At 40.2% G+C, this 25,807-nt stretch overlaps 1 protein-coding gene across 2 annotated transcripts in view; it reads right to left on the minus strand.

Annotated features, from left to right (window-relative positions):
- Nucleotides 1–331: 331 nt before the first annotated feature.
- Nucleotides 332–25,807, minus strand: part of TTC19 (tetratricopeptide repeat domain 19) — a 700,715-nt gene continuing 675,239 nt past the window's right edge. For both annotated transcript variants that reach the window (XM_044067578.1, XM_044067577.1), the window contains 2 exons: nucleotides 15,448–15,610; nucleotides 332–936 (listed from right to left, as the gene is read on the minus strand). In XM_044067578.1, the coding sequence (XP_043923513.1) occupies nucleotides 806–936; nucleotides 15,448–15,610 (294 nt within the window). In that variant the 3' untranslated portion in view covers nucleotides 332–805. The remainder of the gene's footprint in view (nucleotides 937–15,447; nucleotides 15,611–25,807) is intronic.

Genomic DNA, 25,807 nt, shown 5'->3' on the forward strand with positions numbered 1-25,807 from the left:
CTGACGTGTTTTGCTCTTTAGATGGTTGTAGGGTTTTGTGCTATTTTGGAACATGTTCTGGACTAAGTGAGCTTCTTACAAGAAGATTCTTTAGCTTTGGTGGTTGTTTAAATTACAGCAGTGGGACTCCTTGAAAAAAATGTTTTTTAGCTTGTCATCCTCACCAAAATTTCATGTGAATCAACAACAGTGATAAAGACAACTGAATGTGGGGCTGACTGTCTCTAAGTCCTTAGTATAACTCATATTTCCATGTCTTGTTCTTAGATGATAAAGGCTGTAAACCAAGATTGAGTCTCTTATAGAAAAATAAATAAATTTACAAGGAAAATCTATGAAAATCATTTTATTAACATTCAATTTCTGAACCTGCTGTCCCTTCCTGAAAATGTTTCTAAATTTAATGGTTTCAGATGTGGCACTGTAAAAGATCATTATACAGCATAATGTTAAGGTGGTGTAAAATGAAGATTAGAACACTTGGACAAGGAATCCCCTAAATTTGTGCCAGCAGCAGTAACAGTTATCATTGTCCTCATACCAAGTTACTTTCCAAACCACATAGGTTTCTGTGTACAGCAGCTGCTGTGGAAATGTGACCTTTCACTGATATGCTCTGTATTTACAGTGCTGTAACTAGTGATTCAGCAGGGCTAGCTGACAGAAGTGATGTAGCAGGTAGTCACACTTTTCAATATGCAAAGCCTGCCAACTGAAAGTGTAGCACCCACACTACAGCTTTTTATTCTTGGTTTTGAAAAAAACAGCAAAGCTAGTGTTTGTCAGGTTGCAGCCTGCATGCTTATCATGCTGCACTCTTCCTTCTAGTCATCTCCTGCAGTCCTTCCTGAACCTGATGAACTGTATCTGCATCACCTTTGGACTTGGCCAGACTTAGCGCTTCTTGGTAAAGCTGCTCCGCCTGGAGAAAATGTCCTGAAACAAGAAAAATAATGGAGTCACATACCAAAGAATACATTACTGTGCTCTCAGATTATTATTACTATTATTTTATCATTTTGCAGACAGGAATATGATCCATCACAGCATACTACATTCACAAATCAGTACCAAAGAACTATTATATTTTATTTTATCATGCTGCAGCTGTATTTTGCTGGTTTGTAGTATGTATTATCTCCTGTATAAAAGATTATTTTCTTTTTTGTGTCCCAGGCACTAAAATTTGATATCAAACCTGCTACGCATCCTTTCAAATTTTCCCACCTCCACCTCTGGGGCTGTATCCCCAGTGTGGGCTGCCTTAGCAGGGTAGGAAGGAAAAGTGGATTAAGCAGGTTAGCCTGGTGCTACCCTGTGGATGGGGCTGCTTTTGTAGGCTGGAAAGGGGAAATGCTCAGCACACTCAGAGGTGGAAAGGAGACGGGTATCTGTAGCATCAAATATGCTGCTTGCACCATGGCTTTTCCCTTTAATCCCTACCTCCCCATTATGCTCAATGGGCATGGGTAAGTGATGGTACATATCTTTTACCTGTCCCACCTACAGCAGCATCAGCTCATTCATAGCTTCAGTGTCACTATCAGGATTCATGGCCCTCCATATCACCTGGATGTCCTACATTCTCCACCCATACCTCTCAACTGTCCAGATTTTTGCCTAAAAATGTTGGTCTGGTCCTCATAAAATTTCTGTTTTTCTGGCAAATCACTGGGATGATCTGAGGAATTAAATTAGTAAATATCATTTGTTTGAGTTTCAGACTTCATATCCATTAGAAAATGCTTTTCAATACATACCCTGTTATTCTAGCAACTTTCTGAGTTTATAAGAGCAATATTTAAAATCTTTCTGTATTATTTGGGCCTTTGTACCCTCATTATGTCAGGCTTTGTCCAGATTTCTTGGGCTAAGAGGTTGAGAGGTGTGTCCTCACCCCCCCCCCCCAATCAACATTTCCAAAGTCTGGTCCAAACAGAAACACGGGAACTAGAGCAGGTGAGAGAACACCTTTTTGCACTTTTTCACAGTTTTGGACACTATGTGGCAACAACACTGAAAAGTGATGTGATTTCTGGGACCTATGCTGGACTGAAGAGCATACATAGGAATCCCTTGGATGTTCTCTTAGCTAGTGTGGCACCCTAGCATAAGGAGGGGGAAAAGGAAAAGATCCAGGGAACTACACTGCTATCCTAAAAGCAGTTACAGGGAAAGTCATGGAAAAGATCCGGAGGCAGAGGCTAAAGGACAAGGGTTCATGGTAAAAAAAAAAAAAAAAAAACTGTTAGTCAAATCTAATCCATTTCATAAATGGTTATATGAGAACTTAAGAGGCAAGTAACAGTAAATGTGGCATTCTTGGACTTCATCAATGTTTCTGACTTTGTCTTGCACAGGCACTTGCTAGGGCAACTGGAAGGAAAACAGATATGATCCAGATTAGATGGAGCTGCATCCTTATGCTTTCAGGCTGCATACATGGTATCCTTTAAGAGAAATATATTGGGAAGGATGGTCCATTGTACTTCATGCTTCTTCCATAAATACTGGTTCAGTCATTTATGTGCTGAAGGTAGAGAGGCCATTTCACAGAGGACCTTATAAGCCTAAGTATTTTTGCAGTGGAAGAGTCATACAAGGACAGGAAGTCTTGTCATCCTTGCCTCAAAAACAAAGACCAAAGGGTGCCCAGAATCTTTTTCTCAGTGGTATACTGAAATATAAAAATCCTTACCTCCACCAGGTGGCAAACTGAGTTCATCAGATGAGAAAAATGTAAAAAACAGGTAGTGTTGTGGGCGGAAACCAGAGCAGTCAGAGAAAACCCATATGAACGTACATAGGATATGCAGATTCTGCACTCCAACTAAAGTCAAAGTCAAAAGTAACTGAGAATCAATTTATTTATTTATTTATTTGCAGTTGGTTTACCAGCATAGTCCATTGGGCCAAAAAGAACCAGTTTTCAATGGAGTCCTGGGGAGAAAAGCTCCAAATACAAGCAAGGTTACAGTCATTGCTTTAGGTTACATTAAGTACAAATACTACAGAATACTAAAAACAGTTACATTAGAAAGAACATTGTATTATAGAATAATAAAAAACATTTCATTTTAGAGAACATAGGTAGTAGTGTGGGCGGAAACCAGAGCAAACCCATATGAACGTACATAGGATATGCAGATTCTGCACTCCAACTAAAGTCAAAGTCAAAAGTAACTGAGACTCAAACTGGAGAACCTCTTGCTGTGAGGTGATAACACTACCTGGCCTCTTGATCCCTTAACTTCTGCGTGTCTGGCCTTGACCTCAAATCACACAAATGGCCAACTTGCAAGTCTTCAGCTGACCAACTCACAAACCCACCATTCTCTTAAGTGTGATGTGGGCCTTGAGATTCTGACATATTTTGGTGGTTGGGCTGAAATGCTGGCAAATGAGAAAACTTTCCATGTCATGTATCTCTCGCAGGCAGTACCAATAGAGCCTTTCTGCGTCCTAAGTGAGCTGATAGCCACAAAAACTCTTTAAGAATTCTTAAAGATTTAGGCTTTGAACAAGGGAACTTCTCAGCAATGCATGTCAAGATTGATATCCAAGCTATGAGTGAAGCAGAAATGAACTCCAGAAGTTAAATATACCTTTCTTGCATACCATGCAGAGCCATGACATGTACCACCAAGTAGCATGCATGTTTTTGACTATGAATTACAGAAATTCCAAAATAGCTCCTAGATGAGGATATCCGAAGATGAAATCCCAACAGTTACTTGTGGCAGAGGGTCTTCAAAATCAAATAAACTCTTTCACTGTTTATACTCCCTTACTCATTTTTTGAACTGCAGTCAGGTTTCAGAAGACATGCTGGTAAAATATCACAATTAACAGCTTTACTGAGAATCATCACTTTAGCATCCTCAGAGAATCACTGGGATTAAAGCCAAATATGCCTTCTAACTCTCAACCACAGATGCTGACCTCATAAATGCACAACTATATCATATGTACAAATTGTAAAGTGGGCACCTACCTTGCTAGTAATTGAAACAAACTTTACTATCTTATAATTTTTAACACCTTTATGAAATGATCACTTAAGACATAGACAAACATACATTAACAGAAAAGAAAACCAACCATAACATTTTTTCCATTCCCATTCATTATACATCACATATCTTTTCACTATTTGTAACTATCATCAGTCCGTTACATATACTGCTCAATTCCTGTTATCTCTTAAACCTCATCCCTCTCCCTCCTGAACATTATTCTGCATGTATCATTGCAACATTTTCCATTTATTTCTATGTAATCTGCTCTTTCCATTTTCTAAAGATCCCTCCTCCACTTCTTTTATCTCTTTTATAATATTCAATACTGGTAATACAACTAATTTTCATTTTCTATTAATTGCTTTTTGGCAGCCAACAAAATTCAACTTAATAGGTCCTTACAATATCTAGGCAATCCAGATTCTATGTCTCAGCTAAAAAAAATCATTTCCTAAGCTGCAGCCATTTGCTCACCCCATGTTTCTGAGAGAGTACTCTGCAGGGAATTCTTAAAATCTGCTAACACATTACACTTCTAAAATGTTCCCAGTTCGCAATTTCCTCTTCCTTCCCCATCACACCTCCTATTTACCTGAAGAATTTCTCTGTCTTATCCTTGTCATATACATCAGATAATTCAAGGATAGTAGTGACTGAGTCAAAAATGGACAATACTAAGTCATGTAGGCCAGATACCTAGCAGGCCTAACTGTCAGATTGGAGGACATATGAACCCCTTCTCCCAATCTGACCATCAACCAAATCTTTATCTAAAGGAAGGAAGGAAGGATTAAAATGGCTGCAGTTTTCCTTTACATTTGAGTAGAAAATAATGAAATTAACTGTTGGGTCTAACTTCAAGTTTGCAAATAAATTCTTCATATCTGCTAATGCCCTATAGCCTATCTGCTGCAGAATGTTCTTATTACGTTAGCCATTTACTAAAAGATACATTCTCAGAAGGGAAACTGGAAGCTCCAGATTGCTGACAATCAAAACCTGCATCAAAACCCAAGACAGATTCAATTTGGGACACACAAACATAAATACTGCTTAAATAAGGTGAAGTTTTTGGAGTAAGAAGTACACAAGCATGCAATTACCACAAAACCTAGGAGACTCACACAGGTTCTAATGTAAACTTTTCCAGAAAACTTGTGCTATTTTTGGGTACATGGCTTGACACCAGTGATCCTCAGACATGCAAATCTGCAGCTTCCTGCCAACCCGCTGACAGTCAATTTGCAGACTAGGGGTAGCACAAGTCCCTGAACTGGTAAAGGTCAAGGAATATGCTTGTTCATCAATTTGTAATCTAGTGAAACACTAAACTTTTTTTTTTCCAGTGAAACCTTTCCTTTCAGACTGCAGAAGCTCTCAGTGGCAGATGCCATGCTAAAGGCTACAGTTCCATTTGCTGTAGAGGGCACTGGTAAGCTTTCTGTTTTATCCTTTTTTTCTTTTGACTTCCCTGTTTTAAAAATTGTCCATTGCACATCATCAGTGCAGCCTAAAGGAGAGGAAAGCTGCCCGATTTTTTTTTGGCTCCTTTACTTTATTGCCACTGTGGTGCAGAGGTTAGCATTGTCGCCTCACAGCAAGAGGTTCTCCTCTTCAATTCTCGGCTGGAGCGCCTTCTGTGTGGAGTCTACATGTCTTCCCCGCAGTCGAGTGATGCTAAAGACATGCAGGTAGGTGCGAGCGTCAATAGGCGTGCTTCTTTGAAGGTTGGGCATCGGGCTGGCAACTCGGCACCGTAAAAATCACATTAGGTGTTCTAAAGTAATGTAGCAACTGCCTTATGCTTACTGACTGTCCACTACTACTGCCAAGTGATAGTAAATCCTGAAAGAGATATAAATTTTTAAGAAACATAGAGACAAATATCTTGCAACAGCCAACATCAGTAGCATCATACCTCTACAACACATAGGTTCATAGGTGTTTACTAGGCTAATGACCAAAAGGGCGGCCTTTTTAAGCCTAGCCAGGTATCCCACATCCCCAAGTTCATAACATACAATGACGCTATATATATATATATATATATATATATATATATATATATATATATATATATATATATATATATATATATATATATAAAAAAAAAGCTGGCCTAGAATACAATCTAAAAAGATACTGGCAATCAGCACACAAGGCAACACCTACTTCTTCTCCACTCAGACATACTCCCTATCCACACAGCTCACTCAAGAGTTACCAGGAGAGCAGGCTTAAGCCCATAAGGTCCAGTAAGCCTGCTTTCACACAAAGAAATGTGTTAGTTATAGGTGAATATAGTTAGGCATAGAGACATCATACTCACTGGACTGGACAAGAACACAGTGACTGTAAGCTGTGCCACGATTTCTGATGTTACAAGACCCTTAATATCCCTTAAACCAGACAAACATGAATATAGTCTACTGATGGTCCAAGCAGAAGTGAATGATGTGAGGCATTCCACCCCAAAAGGTCTGCAGAGATACAATGTAAGTTACTATCTATATGTTACAGGCAGGAAAGACATGAGTCTTGAGAAGTTTATTGCCTTCAACAACAATGATGTCGGGATGCCAAGACAATATAATTGGCTTTAACAACTGGTTAAATTGTTGGTGCCATGCTAAGGGGATCCAGTATGTGTCATCTTAGAATGAGATGGTAGATAAGACTTCTTGTTTTGCATACTAGAGTTTCTACTTTACTACTCCCACAGTGACTTCTTTTGGCAGAGTCCCCCTACTCAACATTCCTACATAGCAAGCTCAAACTCAAATCCTGTCAACATCATGATGCCAGAAGTCTAAACAGAATGATGCCAGAACTCCCTGAAACTCAAACACATTTATATTTGTGTAGTTAGTGAGATGTAGATTCATGACTGGCTTATCTGCATAAAAATGACTTTCTATTTTAAACCTGAGGATGGATGGGTAAATTGACCTCCCATATGTATGTGGCTGCATGCTGCACACCTTCAGATACATGGTAGGGTTGAATATAACTAGACTTATAGCACAATTGTTGTTTAAGTGTCCTATTGTTTCTAAATGTAAAGGCTGGTTCATGGTCTATCACGCCCTCCAATTCAAGCACAGTAGATAAGATATCCCAGTTGTTTTTAACAACCTCACATGCTAAACGGATATCACTAGCAAATGTTAGTGGTATCCTAATCTTATCATTACCGTTAGACCTAAAGGTACTTTCATTGACAGGTACAGCATTAATAGCTGAGATCCCACTGCTAGATCCAAACTGAAATTTTTGAAGTTTACCCATAAATATTCAATTACTGAGATCGATTTTCTTGATGTTAATCACAAAGGATGATCTCTGTACTGTGTTGACTACATTATTTAGAAAGAATGTTAGGAAGAATAATATACTGCACTATGGGAGTATGCATCCCAACCACACAAAGTTAAATGTACTTAAGGGCCAGATTTTTCGCATTATGCGACTCCATAATGATAATTTTAAGTTAAGCATAGCCCTTGACAATCTTAAGCAAGAGTTTATTGAGAGAGGGTATGATAGTAAGACTATTGAAACTCAAATAGCAGAGGCATAGCAGTATAGAAAAGATAGATGTAGATCTTTCTTTTTCCTTTCCAATACTAATGCATCTAGCAGTGGGATCTCAGCTATTAATGCTGCACCTGTCAATGAAAGTACCTTTAGGTCTAACGGTAATGATAAGATTAGGATGCCACTAACATTTGCTAGTGACATCCATTTAGCATGTGAGGTTGTTAAAAACAACTGGGATATCTTATCCACTGTGCTTGAATTGGAGGGAGTGATAAGCCATGTACCGGCCTTTACACTTAGGAACAATAGGACACTTAAACAACAATTGTGCTATAAGTCTAGTTATATTCAACCCTACAATGTATCTGATAGACTGGGTACATACACTTGTAGAAGGTGTGCAGCATGCAGCCACATACATATGGGAGGTCAATTTACCCATCCATCCTCAGGTTTTAAAATAGAAAGTCATTTTTATGCAGATTGCCAAACCCAAAACGTTTATTTTTGTTACTGTATGGTTTGTTTTTCTTATTATGTAGGTAAGACTAATAGAGTGTTCAAGAACATAATACTCTAACACCTTAGAGATATTAGAAACAACAAAGAAACCAGTGCTTTAGCTGTACATGTTGCTAAAGAAGGAGAAGGCCACAAATATAAGTTTCTAGTGTTGGAAGTTGTTCGTAGTACCATGAGGGGAGGTGACATTAGAAATAAAACAGAATCTAATAAACAAAAGTGGATCCTGACGTTTCAAGCTGATAAACCTCCAGGTTTAAACAACAGAGTTTCCCTTAAGTCTTTTCTTAAAGCTAAGGCTTTGAAACACTCATTTTTACATGTATGTGTTTATATATATATATATATATATATATATATATATATATATATATATATATATATATATATGTATGCATGTATTTTTCTATATACCTCTTAAGAAGTTTTTAGTGTGTATATATTTGTATTTTTATCTATAGATTTTAGTAATATTTATACTTATTTACAATTATATTTACGTGTAACTCTATTTATCAGTTTATGTTTTTTCTACACATATTTTATTGTGACTTTCAGAGATCTGTTCTAATTATTATGATGAACTTTTAATTATGTCATTCTCATTCTCATTTTTGATTGGTTGTTTTGAATATTTTTAAGAGCAATTAATGTGTGTTTCTGTGTTTGGTCTGATGAAGCAGATTGTATTTGTGAAAGCACTTACCCCTGCATTGGAATAAAGGAATTTGTGTTTTCTACTTTGCCTTGTGGAACCTATTTGCTTTTGTTCACAATCTTTCACTTTTAACTCAGTCTGCAGCCTGAGTCAGTGGGAAAGATTATTTGTGCTTCATCTAGCAGTCCAAACAGCCCTCACTGAAATGTTGTTTCTATTCCCCAGAAATGGCAGGAAAGGCTGTAGTAAGGTGTAATTGCTTTATTTTCTATGAGGACATATGCATGAATGTGGACTGCTTGAAAATCAGTCCAGCTGAGTCAGCTATTTACATCATCATACTCACATTTAATAGCAGGTTTACCTAAATGAAGGCTGGTCTGGACTTGTTATACCAAAGCAGATCTTCTTTTTTCATCCTGATCTTACCCACAAACTTCCAGCAGTTGCTTTACATCATACTTTTGGCATTTGAGAATATGGATTTGGCAGCTGAGGACCCTAAAAGCCATGGCTACACAGGCATATACCTTCTTAACATACGTGTCAGGCAATATTATCTCTTATCATTGGTGAGCATGTTAGAAGTTGGAGCCAGGCTATCGCCCTTACCACAGTCCACGGATACATACCTGGATTTGCTACATGGATCTTATATATGAATTTGTGGTGAGATGGCTCTCTGTAAAATGGTTAAGTCTCTAAGGAGAAGAGGGCTGTGAATCTGGTTCTAAAATATTTGTATAAAAATCATCGAGGAAAGCATCCTGGACTGGAGAAATGGCAACATCTTTTGCGGGCCAAACACCAGGAGACTTGTAACTCAATTCTGGGGAGACGAGGCCTCACTAGCTTATTATATAATCTCATAAGAGAACGAGTATCTCTGTTGAAGAGTCAGTGGCCATTGCATCCTCACTATCCATGCCATATCTGTGTATATGCTAATGAGGAGGATAACTGGGAAATATAGTCCAGATCAACCCCCATCATCTCCATAATTAGCAAAGCAAATATGTCTCTCTGGAGAGATCTCCTTCTTCCTCTTCCTCTAAAATGGCCTGACTCCAGACACAGAAGACTTAGCTAAATTGGGCAGAAAGCTTTCTATAACTGATAGAAACCCTGAGCCAGCTTAGTCTAGTCCTGGAAGGGATAAATGGGTGGGCTAGATTCTGAAGACCCACACCAAGGGGCAGGTTCTGCTTGTAAAGGTCTGAACCTCAGAGGTGGCCTTAGATCTAGTGGTCACTGGAGTCTCTGGAGACTTAAGGGGGTGTTCCTAGTCTCTGACTTTTGTGTAGCTACTCAGATGTCCTCTATTATGATAAGCAAGGCAAAATGCCCTCCCATTACTTAACTGGTAGATATTACTTCTAGGCAGATGTGTCTTCATTCTCTCCAGTCTGAAGGCATTTTTGTGTGGTGAAATGTATTTTCCACAGCAGGAATGATAGCCTCCCAAGGCACATTACCAGAGGTCTCTACCAAACTAGATGCTAGGTCTAAGCACAAGACCTTTGCTTCCATGGTACTAACCTCCTCCTCATACCTAAAAGACCAAGTGTAGTCATCCCAGTCTCTGACTTCCTTCTGCTTCTCCTTGTGCTTCTCCCTTCTCTTAGAGGGGATATTTGTCTATCTACCCTCCAAGGAAATGATGAACTTCAGGTACAGAGCTGCAAGTCTCCTTTTCTTCAAGTAGGCCTGGATAACACTTCCCCTTCCACTCAAGGTCTTGGGCCTAAACTTCTGGCAAATCTCCTGGTGTGCTCTGAACCTAAACAGTACATGCACATACTATGTTTGTCCTTAAAGGAAATATGTCACTAACAAATACATTTGTCTTTCTTGGGCAGCATGCCCAATACCTCTTTAGTGGGGAAGGATACTCAAGAACTGTCTGCACCCAAACAAGAACAATTAGCAAATATATAGCCCCTCCAATAAATAAATACATAAATAAAGCCACCACTTCCTCTAAACATTGAGGAAATAAATTTGCTCAACAGGACTACATATCGAAGCAATGCTTGACTTTAAGTCATGGCCTATCCTGACAGACAGTTCAAACACCTTGGGCCACATGCAATGCATGTGGCACGAAAGAAACAAATGAAGATGGCTTGGATGTATATCAACTCTTATATCAGGAGTGTGGAGGTGTCCATAGATAAGGTGAAACTCCTCAGCATGGGGGTTTAGGGTATATGGTTATGAAAGTCTGGCCTGATGTGGACCTCAGTCTGGGGTACAGTTCCCTAAGAATGACTGCAGCAGTGAAGCACATGGCAAATAATGTAAATTTATGACTAGAAGAAAACACCTTTACTGTGTACCACAACACTGTGCTGGTTATCATTACTGTCTTTTTATACCAAGACAAATTGTTTATTCCCTCCAATATAATTTCCAAGAGGCTACTGTCTTCCTCATCCAAATGCACCTACCCTGCTGACAGTTGTTCTATTGTCTCTCTTCTCTGAAGTACATAGCTCTGCATTAAACCTCATCTGTTACATCTCTGACTTTTCTCAAAGTGTACTGAAGTCACCATGTGGTTCTTCGTACCCTTCAGTGTCATCAAAGACCAATATATTTTGGTCCTCTGGTGGAAATACAGCTTGATAAATTGTGGCACATTGACAATGTACATATGAAAACCAACCACAGCAGTGATCTGTGTGAGACTGTGGTCAGTCACTGTCCCTCATACTAACACATTCTGCCACATGAACTTCCACTCTTTTAATCATACATCAGTTACTTATTTTGCATAAGTACAAGGCATTGCAAATATCAAAATTTATAATGTTTATTCATATACTAATTGGGTACGTAAACTAGTTCTTGGATTCCTTTTGGCCTTTATTAGAAAGACACAGACACAGGTAAATACAATATACATAGACAGTTTAATGCAGCCAGTCAAATATGACCTTTAGCTGTTCCTTTTTCATCTAACAGTAAAACATACTTCTGTTCATTCTGTAAGTACTGTTTCAAGAGGAAAAAGTACTGCTGATGTTCACCACAAAGTCTCAGGTCTTCCCAAAATGTTATTGATGTCTCTTTTAGGACTATGTAAGAGATGCGCATGGCAAATGATGTATGCCATCTCCATCGTGAAGTCCTGGTCTTCCAGATAGGTTGTTTGCTTATCTTTTATGATCACCTAAATTGAGTTTCCCACAAGCAATATATGTGTTGCTAACATTTTACTTGCTTAGTTAATGATTTAGGCCAGCTTTCTCAAAGAGCACATTAAAGGCCATGGTCCTGTCAGGTTGAGCTGTACCATGTTAAAGGACATATGGAGCAAACCATTCAGTGAACTTCAGTCATCTCTAAGGGTGAATGCAGCCAGATCCAGCTGCTTTGTTAAACATAGACTTCTGTTCCATGAGTACCCTGCATCTAGCCACCCCTGCCTGCATGACTGTTTGCTTTTTTAAACAGACACCACAATTATTCAATAAATGCATCTTTAAGATTCTACCTTTTCAACTCTACACTAACCAGATAGTTTCTTACCCTACTTTCTTGAGATAACAGAACATCAAAAGTTCCTTACGAGGTCATGCCTTGCAACACTTCTGGGCATGAAGTTAATATCAGCACCATGCACACCCCTTTGTGCCTCATTTATCTATTTATTATTTATTTTATATCTGTTGACCAGGGAAGCCCAGCTGGGCACAGAGAACCCCTTTTCAGTGAAGGTCCAGGAAGAAACGCTCTAGTACATGCAGTCCAAACGAAAATCTTTTAAGTTATACAATATCAACAATGTCAGACAGAATGCAATTAAAATAAATTTTATCATGTCAAAGTAAGATAGTAACTATACATACAGTAGTAAGGCATTGTATAGTAATTATATTCTATACAGAGGGTCTATATCATAACATCGAAATCGCAGAACATCGAATGGTCACAACATCGAATGTGCCATTCATCGAAACTGTTCATGTGGGGGGCTACTCCCCCACACCCCCTGCTAATTATATATACCAACTCCGAGATCACACTACAGTGAGGAAAGGGGAAATTTGCTGCTCCTCACTGTACTGCGATCCCATAAGTACAGTTTCGATGTACGGCACATTCAATACTTTGGCCGTTCGATGTTATGCATTTTCGAAGATGTGATAGGAACCCTATACAGATATAGTTAAATAACTATGCAGTAGGATAGATGCCAGAGTGCTGAGTTATTTCAAAGGGTGGAAAGCAAAATGATTTAATTATGAGATATAAATGAAATAAGTGATAAAAGAGTTAAGAGTGGCATAGGCAGAAAGTGGGGTAGATGAAGACGAGTGATAGTTGGTAACACAGTAGAGGACAGCTGAGGTACAGTAGAAGTGGTGGAAGAAGTGAAGATGTTATATGGTACTTATGAATTATCGCAACCAGATTCTGAACAGGAGAAGCGGCTCATTTCAAAGCCCTTCTCCTTCCAGCGTGTGTGATATATAGGTCACGCACTTCTTCTTCTTTCGTCTTTTCCAGTTAGGGGTCGCCACAGCACGTCACCTGTCCGCTCATGATTGGCAGTGGAGTTTTATGGTGTCGAGTTGCCAGCCTGGCCCCCAACCTTCCACAGAAGGCACACAAACGCAAGCACCCACGCCTAGGGCCAATTTAGAGTGTCCAATCCACCTACAGCATGTCTTTGGGATGTGGGAGGAAACCATTGCGACCACAGGGAGGACATGCAGACTCCACACAGAAGGCACCACAGCTGAGGATCGACTAGGTCACTAAGGTTTGGAAATCAAGTTGATATGTAAATGTGAGAAATTACTTGTTTTCTTCAGAAAAGTAAATTAGGAACTGCCTGTCCTACGTTTCAAGTCTCCGGGATTTTTCATTATTATGCCCATACAAAACACGTTGTTCTGTTCACTTTGTAAGTGAACTACTGTAATATTTACAAATTGTCCTTTGATTTTAACTGCACATATGTAAGTGAAACTCCTTGAGCCAAGCCACCCCAATGTGACAAATTACTTGCTTTTTTCAGGATTTGGCATGTCATTACCCTTCCGGCTGTGGGTACCCATGGAAATGCCCCCGGACATCCGTTGAAGAAGAATTTTAATGATATACCTTTGCACTGGTCTGGTTTTAATATTTGTATTGAAATGTTTTATAATATACATTTGAATGCATTGGGACCAGAAAAAGTACTGTTTATGATGAAACTGGCCTGTGAAGACAAACTTGAAATCTGGTTGCGATAACACACAAGTACCTGTCATACTTATCCTGGAGATGTACAGATACAGAGCCAGGATGTTGAGGAGTGTTTTCTTTGATGTGCTTTGAACGCCTGTTGGTTTTTAAGCAGCCTGAGAGCATGTGGGAGGGCATTTCAGAAGGAGGGTAGCTACAGTGTTTGAGTATAAAGAGGCTCCTAATGCATTTTGGGCTTTAGTGACAGAGAGGAGAAGGTTGTCTTTTGAGTGAAGAGCTTTGATAGAGTGGTAATGTTGAAGTATGTCTTAGTGCTGGATACTTATCAGGGTAGTATAACACAGGGTGAGCTAGTTGTAGCTGACTATAGTGGAGCTGATGTGGGAGTTCAGTCTGACTTACTTGTTTAAGGGTAGAACAGTGATGAGTTTTAAGAGGGAGATGTGCAGAAAAGCAAGCTATTTTATAGTAGCATTGTTCCAGCTTTGTTTGTGTGGATGTTTGTAGGTAAGTAAAGAGTGGGGAGGTATACTGTAGGGTATGTTTTTTTTTCTGTTTGGTACGGTTTTGTTCTATACAAGAGGCTGAGCGTTTGGTGTTTTTTTTTTTATTAACAGTTTGGAAGTGTAGGTCAAATTTCAAATTGTCATCAGTTGTGACTCCTACGAGTTTGGTGTTAGGGGCCTGTTCAATCAGTGTGTTATTTAATGAAGTGATTGTGACAAGAATTTTGCTTTGGGAGAATGTTTTTTTGGGGGTGAAAACTAGTAATTTCAGTTTTGGGGGGTGAAGTAGGAGTTGTGAGCTGTCGAGCTAGGATTCCAAGTACATAAATGATTCTTGAGTAATTTCTTGAAGTTTTTGTAGATTAGAGGCTGTGCAGATGAGTGTTGAGTCATCTGCATATTGTACAAGACTGGCTTGCTTGGAAGCCATGTGTAGATCATTTATAAATATGTTAAACAGGAGGGGTCCAACTATGGATCCTTGTGATACTCCTACAGTGATGGATAGAAATGAAGGGTATTCTTGCTGCCATTTGACTGCTTGGAATCTATCTGTTCAGTAGCTGTTAAACCAGGGTCGGGAGGAGGGAGAGAGACCTAAGGAGGGGAGTTTTAGTTACAGTTTATGGTGAGAGACAGTGTTGAATACTTTGGACAGGTCTAGGAATAAGGATAATACTAGGTTACCAGTATTTCTGTTTTTATTAATGATATCAACGAAGTGAAGTAGGGCAGAAGTGGTGCTATGGTCAGAGCGAAAACTATGTTGTCTGGGGGAGAGAAAATTGTTTATGGTAAGGCAATGAAGTAATTAAGAATGGATACACTTTTCTAATATTTTAGATTGCACACTTGCATACTTATTCTCAAGTCACACAAGTGGTTTAACACACATTAATAGTGCTCCACTGTCAAGGTGATATGTGCTTCTGAAGAAACATACACATGAACAGCAATTTACATTCTCAGATTCATAGATACATTCCTTGATCAACATTACCTTGATGTAAGAGTATCCCGGCCATATTATTCAAAACAACATGTAGCTCTGGGTGACTTGTCTGTCTGGCAAGTTCCATGGCATGTTTCACATATTCATAAGCATCACTGTGACGACCAAGAAGGTCAAGTACTGTCGCCAGGTCATTCATTAGTACCACTGTCTGCAAGAAACAAGGAAAGTCATTATACTTAACTGCAAGGATGTCACACAACAGAAATATTTTTCATTCAGAAAAAAATAGTTAAGTGCTAACATAAGCAGCCCAAACATACTACATGATCTTACAACCCATTCATACCATTTTCATTCTCCTCCCATTCACAAATACCTCTTTAATTTATGAATGTCAGCATCCTGTCAAAGTACACCTGCACAAGACTTCCTGTCCTTAAGGGAAAATATTTCCATGTAGCTTACAATACCTTAAGGATTATGTATTTCAAATTATGATAGAATAATGACTCTGCAGCTAATAGCAGTAAACTCACATATGAAAACTAACACTGCCTTTAGCACCTAAATGCAAAACAAAAAGCATGCCTGGATTTGTTAAACAGGCAGGAGACCAATAACCCTGAGCTCCTGGGACCTCTCCAAATGTAGGCAGGTGCAGCTCTGGAAAGAATCCAGAACTGCTACCTTAAACAGGATGCACTACATTGGGAGTAGGGAGGCCTTGCCATGGATGACAGTGATGCCTTACAGACTACATCTAAGGTGATGTCCAGGTTACAGCCACATTCAGCGAATCCTTCATGGAGCCCAAGCAACCAATCATCCAAGAAAGGGAATGCAAAGAGGCTGTATTGCTATTAGGTCTGTGCCTCCATTATCAGTACCTTAGTCAACACACTGGAAGTGGAGGACAGGCCAAAGGGCAATGCTTTGTACTGAAAATGCAGCCGACCAATATATAGTCCATAAACTCCCTGTATGGTTCCCAAATATTAACATACTATAATGAGTCTGTCATATCTACTGCCACCTTCCAAAAGTTCTGCAAAAGCAGTAGCATCAATGTCTGAACAGTTATTATGTGAAATTTCACATAACTGGTGGTTACTCAGATCCAGAATCAAGTGGAAACTCCCCTACCATCTTCATGGACAGCATGAGCATTTGAAAGTAGAACATCTTTTTTCATTTCCCTTTGGGATGTTATCTCTTGCCCCCTACACAGGAAGATAAAACAAAATTATGCAGGAAACTCCTTGGACTATGGCTGGTCTGTCAGAGGATAAGGAAAGTGAGGACGCAGAGGGTATACCAAGCAACTCTACAGTTACTCCACTTTTGGTCATATCCAGCACTTATTTACCTTGACTGAAGACTTTCTAAGCTGAGCAAATCTGAAAACCCAGATGCTTACCAATTCTGCCAAAGGATGGTACTCACGACTGCAGCAAAAATGAATGGAAGAAATTTTACACACCTCTGAAAGAGAGAGTGTTTGTCAGCCCTTCTCTTTAACAGGAACTCTTCTTCAACTAATTAGGCTTGGAAAACTTGGAGAACAAACAAACGTGATGACTATACATGCTCACTGCATTGGAAAGTACATTTCCCTCTTTTTGAATAGCTTCACTCATATTCTGGTAGGACTTACTACACACTTTTTATTTTATTTTATTTTACATATATTTACCGGGAAAGTCCAACTGGACACAGGACATTTTCAGCGGAGGCCCGGGGAGAAAAGCTCCACATTACAATACATTACATGAGCATAAAAAGAAGTAGAACATATATACATATGCATATATGCACATCAGGACAACATGCTGGTGATTCACAAACATACATATATACACACAACAGGACATCATGTTAGTGATTAACATTTTTTACAGTAGACAATCAGAGGTACATTTTTTTTTTCTTTTGCAGTTATAAGTTTTGTAAGGTAAATGTATACCGGTTTGGAAGCTATCAGGAGAGAAACTGTTTATATATAGCTGTACCCTGACAAATTCTCTTGGTATGGAGTAGCCAGGTGAGTGGCGTGAGCATAGCCAGTTACTTAGATAGTGGGTTTTCAGGAGTTTTTAGAATGGACTAAAGGAAGTGGTAGAAGTTATTTGGCTTGGTAGTGTGTTCCAGGTTTTGGCAATGGTATTGGCAAAGAGGGACTTACCAGCTTCGTTTTTATGTTTGATGACAATTATGAGGTTATGGTTACTAGATCTTAAGGCTCTAGACGGAATGTGGGGCTGAATTAAATGCTGAAGTGCTGGAGGAATCTGAGGAAGGTAGTAGAGTTTGTGCACTATAGAGTTGATTGAGCATAAGTATATGAGGCACCTCAAGCCAGTTGAGCTGCTTAAGGGATGGACAGTGGTGGGACCTATATGAGGCTTCAGTAGCAAACTTGGCAATCTTGTAGCAAGATTCCATTTTATTTAGATCAGTTTGGCGCAGATTGGTCAAGACGGTAGAGGCATAGAGGAGGGTGGATAGAAGATGAGTCCTTGCAATGGTTACTTTGGTGCACTTTGTCATAAACTGTTTGTTCCTGTAGAGGAGGCCAAGTTTTTTATTAACTTTCTTAATGGTTTGTGCTATGTGGATGTCGAACCTCAAGTTATTGTCTATTTCTACGCCTAGCAGTTTAGTGTGTGGTTGGACTGATTTGAATGTTTTCTTTTGAGCTAATGGTGAAATTATTATTTAGGGGAGGAGCTTTGCCAGGGCTGAAAATAATTAGTTTGTTTTGTTTGGGATTAAGAAGAAGTTTGATGTTAGTGAACCAAGTTTCGGCTACGGTGAAGTTATTTTGGGTAAGGGTTTGCAGTTCACTAAGGGTAGGGACAGCACATATGAGGGTAGTGTCATCTGCATATTGTACTATTGCGGCAGTGGGAGAGGATGAAGAGATCTGATTAGTAAATAGAGAGAACAGCAATGGGCCAAGGTTGGATCATTGAGGGACACCTATGGTTACTGGTAACAGGGGGGACAATTGGTCCTGCCATAGGACTGCTTGCTGATGGACAGATAAGTAGCTGTTGAACCATGATAAAGAGGAGGGACTTATATTTATGGTGGATAGGGTATCAAGAAGCAGACTGTGGTTTACCATGTCAAAGGCCTTTGATAGGTCTAAGAATATGGAAGAAACAAATAGACCCTTGTGTCTGTGGTGGTTAATTATGTTGGTGAATGACAGTAGTGCTGTCGTGGTGCTATGGGAAGGTCTAAAGCCATGCTGGGATATGGAGAGTAGGTTGTTATTCTGGAGGTACTGTATTAGTTGAGTATGAACAACTCTTTCTAATATTTTGGATAAAGGTGACAGGATTGTTATTGGGCGATAGTTGGTGAGCTCTAAGGAGTTGCCTCCTTTGTGCAGTGGAATTATATATGATGTTTTCCATGAGGTGGGGACTTTGCAGTTTGAGAGAGATCTGTTTATGAGAATAGAGACAGGATAGGCTATAGCTTCAGCTGAGATCCCAAGGAAGTCTTCTGGCAGCTTATCAGCTGCTAGAGTGGTTGGTTTAAGTTTACCAAGGAGTTTAGATATTGATTTGGTGGATACAGAGTGGAGGTGAAAATTGGGGCTATTGTTTTGTATACTGGGATGGATTAGGGTAGTTACTGGTGTGGGTCTGCTAGTACTATTTTGGGCATTGGCAAGGGTCTGGACTGTTTCAGTAAAGAATTTGTTAAACTGAGTAGGAATGTTTTCATGGACATTTGGAAGTACAGGGGTTGGAGTTGTGGACTTTACTGGATGCAATATACCATTTATTGAGGCCCAGAATTTTTGTGGGTTGTGAGCATATTTTTCTTGCATGCTTGTATAGTAGCTGGATTTGTCTAGCTTGCTTGTTTTTTGGCTTTGTTACGGAGCTCGACATAGTTTTGTCTCAAAGTAGTGGTTTTGTTTTTCTGATATTGAATCCAGGCCTTGTCCCTTTCTTTCATTATAGTTTTAGTACCTTTTCTTAGCCATGGGGCATAGTTAGTTTTTATTCTAATGGGGTGCATGATGGTTTAAGATTTTTATGAAGGTTGTATTAAAGTACATGACGGCAACGTCTAGAGGTAGATGTTTTAGGGGGGGTCCAGTTACAGTTTTTTAGAGTATTGATGAGATCAGTAGCTATACAGTTTTTTTGTTTCTAACTGAGGATAGGTTGGTTGATGGTTTGGGATCTGTTCCTAATTAAGTAGGTTGGATGATGGTCACTTAGGGTATCTGGAAGACAACCAGATTGCTATGCAAGAGTGGGGTCAGATACCAGGATCCAGTCTAAGATGGACCGGCATTTCGAAGTTTTGTCAATTCGAGTGGGGGTGGTTATAGTTTGGGTAAACCTGTGGAGGTTTATGAAGGCAGAGGGATTATGGCTGGAGCAGTGAAGCCAGTCAATAGTGAAGTCTCCTAACAGTATGGTTTCATGTGGAAGGGAATTGGAGGTCCAATTAAGCAGACTTTCCATTACAGTTATGTTATTGCCTGGTGGTATATAGCCACCTGCAATAATTATATGTTTGTTAGAACTTATTTTTAATTTTAATTTAATTTTTAAACACAATCTTACTTGTAAGTGGTTAACCTGAACTGCGTACAACATATCTTCAGAAAGGAAAAGACTGAACTAAGCTGCCTTGAGCAGGCAGGCATCTGTGATCACAGCCTTGGCCAGACCATATGCAGCCTCATAAAGGCAGCGAGCTGCTTGGAAGCCAAATAAAGACAGACAGTAAAATTTTTCCCTCAACCTCATGCTCACAGGAGTTCAGAATGGCAGATGTTTCCAAGGCTTACTCCTCCAAAAAGTCTAACTGAAACTGGGACATATGAGTCAAGTTAAACCCTTCATGCCCAAAGTGGCAAAGGAGTAAATACTTTTGCTAAACCTGTCAAAGTTTTGGACTTTCTGACAGAGTGGTTAAGCACTAGGATTTCTCAGACCAACACTATGTCAAGAAAACACTACAGGTATGAGCTTCAGGATGCCTGATCAATGTAAGAACACTTTGGGGCTGGCCTATAGAAAGTGAAGAACAAGACAGAAAATTTACCATGCAATAACTGATGAACTTTTTTTTTACATAAACATAACTTTTATTAAACAAACAACATAGTAGTACGATCACATCTCTAGTAATCATTCTTTCATACTATATCATTCCAAACTGAAATAGAAAATGGAGGGGGGATTATTAAAATAAATTAATAAATTTCACAAGAATCATTCACCAGATTTACAACATCTGAGGTGCTTGTAGGGTTTCACTGTGGTTATGTACTTTCAATTAACCTTTTACGTAACAACTAATGAGATTCAAACTAGAGTAGGTTAGCAAGAAAATGCCACCTTCCTGTCACTGAATGATTAGGGGGGGGGGGGTAAATCTAAAATTTACCAGTTCCAAGCATTTAATTTCCTTCAAAAGTTCTAACAAATCTGTAGGAATAGACTGTTGTTTCAATTTCCTTGTACTACATTTTTGCCAGAAGAATTACTAAATTAAAACTGCCAATTCAGCTCTAGAAAATCTGTTAAAAATTATACATTCCTAATAACTGTAACTCTGGTGGAAATCTCAGAGGGACTCTCCAGGTCTTTTTCAGTTAGACTTGTGTGTGTCCCTTAAGCAGCAACAGTCTAGGACAACTCCATAAAATGTAGATTCAATCTGCTGTCTCCCGATTGCTGCATCTTTAACAAAGACACAGACAAAGAAATTTAGTGAATAGCCAAGCAAGTTAGTGAAGTGTGCAGAAAAAATTGTAAATACACTGTCAATAAAAAAAAAAAACTAGATTTTTCTGGATTGTGTTGCTAACTTAGACAATGATACAGTTATCTTAAGCACAGTTCTGATTTTTTGTACTTTGCTAATTTGTGTGGAATGCTAATGTTCCGCTGTTGCAAGCGATTTTGATCCCTTTTGGCTATAATCCAGGCAATCAATGAGGGGTAGTTGCCTGGGAAATCTTTGTATAGCCGTAGCTTTTGTACTTCCTTTATTAACTTGTTATATGCACCCCCCTTCCCTACTCCCCAGAATTGTAACATTGAGAAAATACTGGTCAGGAAACAGTCTAATTTGATATAAAGTGTCCCCAGTGGTACAGGCCATGAGATGCCCTTATCAATTTGCAATTTCCAGCTTACATAAAAGCTAGGCAGAAGGAGCAAGGAATTACCTTCTCTAAGCCTCTATTGCATTTGCTTGGAGGAAGTTTGGATCTTTGAATTCATCTAGATGGATCTTTATTTTCCACTGAATCCATCATTTTAAATAGTCGTATATGCCCAGAATCCCCCGTCCCCAAAATGACAAATGCTGTTTATTTCCAAAATGCCATATAGGATTGTGTGATTAATGGAACGTAATATTTAAAGTGCACTGCTTTTATATATTTCTCAATATCTGGAAGGCCTACTCCTCTAGATGCAGCCAAGAGATACAGAATCTTAGTTGACTCTCTGTGTCTCTTCCCTGACCAGACGAAATTTAGAATCTGGCTATTCACCTGTTGCAAAAACTTTCCCTTAATAGAATGTGAGGGGCTCTGAGCTAGATATACTATCAGTGAAATGACAATCTAGTTAATTGTCTATATTCTTTGAGACATATCCAGAGATACCAACTTCCAAATCGGAAACAGATGTTTGAATCTAGCAAGCAGTGCCCTGTTGTTGACTTCCAATGAAGTCTATAAAGAGGTAGCAAGGAGCAAGCTCAAGTGTTTAACAGATAAGCCCTTAACTGCTGTACCAATTCATGCAAGGGAAGGAAGTTTATTCTAAGAGCATCAGTTTTCTGAATGTTTATTCTATTGCCAAAGAACACCCCAGAGCCTTACAGTATCCTAAAGACCTGGGGAAGAATCTTTTCTGGGACTGAGTGTACAATAGAAGGTCATCTGCATATAATGCAATTCTGTACTCATAGCCATATAATTGATAGCCATCGGCAGATGCCTTCTTCAATCTTATTGTTAAGGGTTCTAAATACAATGCAAAAAGAAGACGTGACAACAGGCAATCTCGTCTGTTTCTCTAGTGAATACAAATGAAAAAGAAAGTCTAGGACTTACTTTGATCTTGGCTGAAGAAGCTATATATAGCCTTTAGATAAGGTGATAAAGCCATTTGCCCAAGCAATAGGAAAAAGTACTCCCAACTGACTCAGTCAAAGGCTTTTTCGGTATCCAAACTAGCTATCAGCAGCATGGTCTTTTCCCCTCTGAGCATAATCTATTATCAGGAATGTTTTGTAAGGAGATTTTCAAAGGTTGTAAGACAGAGCCTGCTTGGTCCTGATGTATCAGGGATAGTAAACAAGTGGACAGCCTGGTGGCCATAATAGGCACGAATAGTTTATAAAAAGAAGTTATGTACTCACCATAACGTTCCATCTGAGTAGGTAACTTCATTTGTCAGCAACCTGTGGGTATCGGATCCGACCTCGGATCTGAGCTGGCAGTTTTCAAGCTAAAGATCTGAGCTGTCAGCTCCTCCCCCTTACCCATAATACCCTGCTACCTCCCAGTCCAGTCCTCAGATCGAGTTTGCCATATTATTTATCAACAACAGTCAAACATACTCGAAAGAGAAACTCTAACCTGATGCGTAACAGAAGGAAAAACATTCCGTCATAAAAAAGACCACGAAACAGGCTAGGGGGAAGGGGGGGGTCATTTACTGACAAATGAAGTTACCTACTCAGATGGAACGTTATGGTGAGTACATAACTTCTTTATCTGAAGTAGTTAACTTCATTTGATCAGCAACCTGTGGGGCAGAGTCCCCAGCTACCAAAAAACCTGGGAGGTCCTCAAGGAAGGATATTCCGGAGCACTGTGGAGCCAAAGGCTGCCCTACCTCTGGATATCAGACCTTGTAATGAGAAATGAAGGTATGAGATGAGGCCCAAGTAGCCGCTGAGCAGATGTCATCTAAGGGAACTCTTGACCAAAAAGCTGCAGAGGTAGCCATAGAACGGGTAGAGTGAGCATGAACCCTCAAGGGTTCTGGCCGACTGGAAGCTGTATACGCATGTAAGATACAGTGGGATATCCATCTAGCTAAGGTAACTTTCGTAACAGGCTTGCCTAAGGACGGCTTAGCAAAGGACACGAAAAGCTGCTCTGATTTGCGAGAAGCAGCTGTCCTGTGCAAGTAAAATCGCAATTGTCTATGCACATCCAACAAGTGCAGTCTGTATTCCCCTTTGTTCTGAAAGTTGGGGAAGAAAACAGGCAAATTGATGGTTTGATTGATATTGGTCTTGGAGGCTACCTTAGGCAAGAATGAAGGATTAGTCCTGAGAGAAACTCTGTCCTTATGGAAGACCAGGTATGGGGGTTTCGTACAAAGAGCTTGAAGTTCAGATACTCTTCTAGCTGAAGTAATTGCAACCATGAAGGCAGTTTTCCAAGATAAGAATTTTAAATCGACGGAAGCTGCAGCTTCAAAGGGTGAACCAGTTAGCGCCTGAAGAACTACGGTTAAGTCCCATGGGGGAGCCACATTCTTGACCGGAGGTCTTAACAGGAAGGTGCCTTTCAAGAAGGTCTTGTATATCTTAGCGGAAGCTAAGGTACCAAAGTTGTCCTCGATGTGGAAATGAGAAATCGCAGCCATCTGAACCTTAACAGTAGAAGCACTGGCCCCTTGGTGAAAAATTTGGGATAGAAATTCAAGAACTGTTGAAATGGGAGCTGTAAAAGGGTCCAAATCCTGTGTTTGGCCCAGATGGAAAAGCGCTTCCATTTACTCTTGTAGATCTTCCTGGTAGAAGGTTTATGCGCCGCTACCAGAATAGATTTTATGGAAGATGAGATACCGGGAGTCCTAGCCATTAGTGGAACTGGATCAACCAAGCTGTGAGCTTGAGGTCATCAAGGTTCGGAGTTTGCAATCATGACGGATGAGAGATCAGATCCGGAATGGGATCTAAGACCCAAGGAGGAGCTATGATGTGAGACCGCAGGTACAGAAACCAGATCTGTTGAGGCCAGAATGGGGCTATGAGGATTATTTTGCTCCCCAACCGATGAGCTTTCTGCAGAAATTTCGTCATTTGCGGAAGAAGAGGATAAGCATAAAGAAGACCGGGTGGCCAGGCATGAACCAGAGCATCTCTGGGACTCTCCCCCGGTGGGGGAATTAGAGTGAAAAACCTGCTGCATTTTGCGTTTGAAGGAGACGCGAAGAGATCACAGCAAGGCTGACCCCCATCTGAGGAAGATCTGTTCCGCTACTAAGGGGTTTAGAGACCACTCGTATGGTGTGAGGATTGAACGACTCAGCTTGTCCGCTAGTATGTTGGACCGACCCAGAATGTGCGTTGCTATCAGAAAGTGGTTGGTGGCAATCACCCATTCCCAAACTCTCATAGCCTCTCGACAAAGAGGGTAAGACCTGGTTCCTCCCTGTTTGTTGATGTACCAGACTACCGCCATGTTGTCTGTCTGAATTGCAATAGTCCCCGGAGGAAGAAGGTCTTGAAGGGCTTGCAATACTAAAAGCACCGCCCTCATCTCCAGAACATTGACATGCAGAACGGTCTCTACAGGGGTCCACGTGCCTTGGACGGTTCTGCCCATGCAATGCCCCCCCACCCAAGGCGAGAAGTGTCCATGGTCAGAGTGGTTTGGGGTTGAGGCATAACGAACGGTCTCCCTTCACGGAGCTCTCAGGAATGAAGCCACCAAAGAAGAGAGTTTCTGCAAACCCTGCTTATGGAAATCGGTGAATCCAGTGGGTGAAGGAGGAGGGACCATTGGACCTGAAGGATCCATTGAAGGACTCTCATGTGTAACCGAGCAAGAGGTGAAAGGCTGATGGCTGCCGCCATGGATCCTAGGGCTCTCAGGACTAAATCCATGGGTGGGGCTGGGGACTGTAGAAGCGCTATTATGTGGAGTGACAAGGTGCGTAACCTGTCTGTTGTCAGAAAGGCCCTGGACTGAAGCGTATTTATCCTGGCCCCTATGAAATCCAGAACTTGAACAGGAAGAAGAGATGACTTCCTGAAATTTATGGTAATGCCTAGATGATGGGCCAAGAGTAAAGAATAATTCCTGGCAGAACAGAGTAGATGCCTGGTGGGGGCGGTGAGGAGCCAGTCGTCTAGGTACGGGAAGACCTGAATTCCCTGAAGTCTCAGATGGGCTGCTACAGCTGCCATGACCTTGGTGAACACCCTGGGGGCTGTGGTGAGGCTGAACGGAAGAACCCTGAACTGATAATGACTGGCCCCCTAGCCAAAAGCGGAGGAACCTTCTGGATCGCCTGTCCATGAGAATATGGTAGTACGCATCCTTGAAGTCTATGGAGCACATCCAGTCATTCTCCTGCAGGAGGGGGAGAATAGATTGTAGAGTGAC

The sequence above is a fragment of the Protopterus annectens genome, chromosome 3.part1 (assembly GCF_019279795.1).
Source record: "Protopterus annectens isolate FY-2018-M chromosome 3.part1, PAN1.0, whole genome shotgun sequence".
Lineage (NCBI taxonomy): Eukaryota > Metazoa > Chordata > Ceratodontiformes > Protopteridae > Protopterus > Protopterus annectens.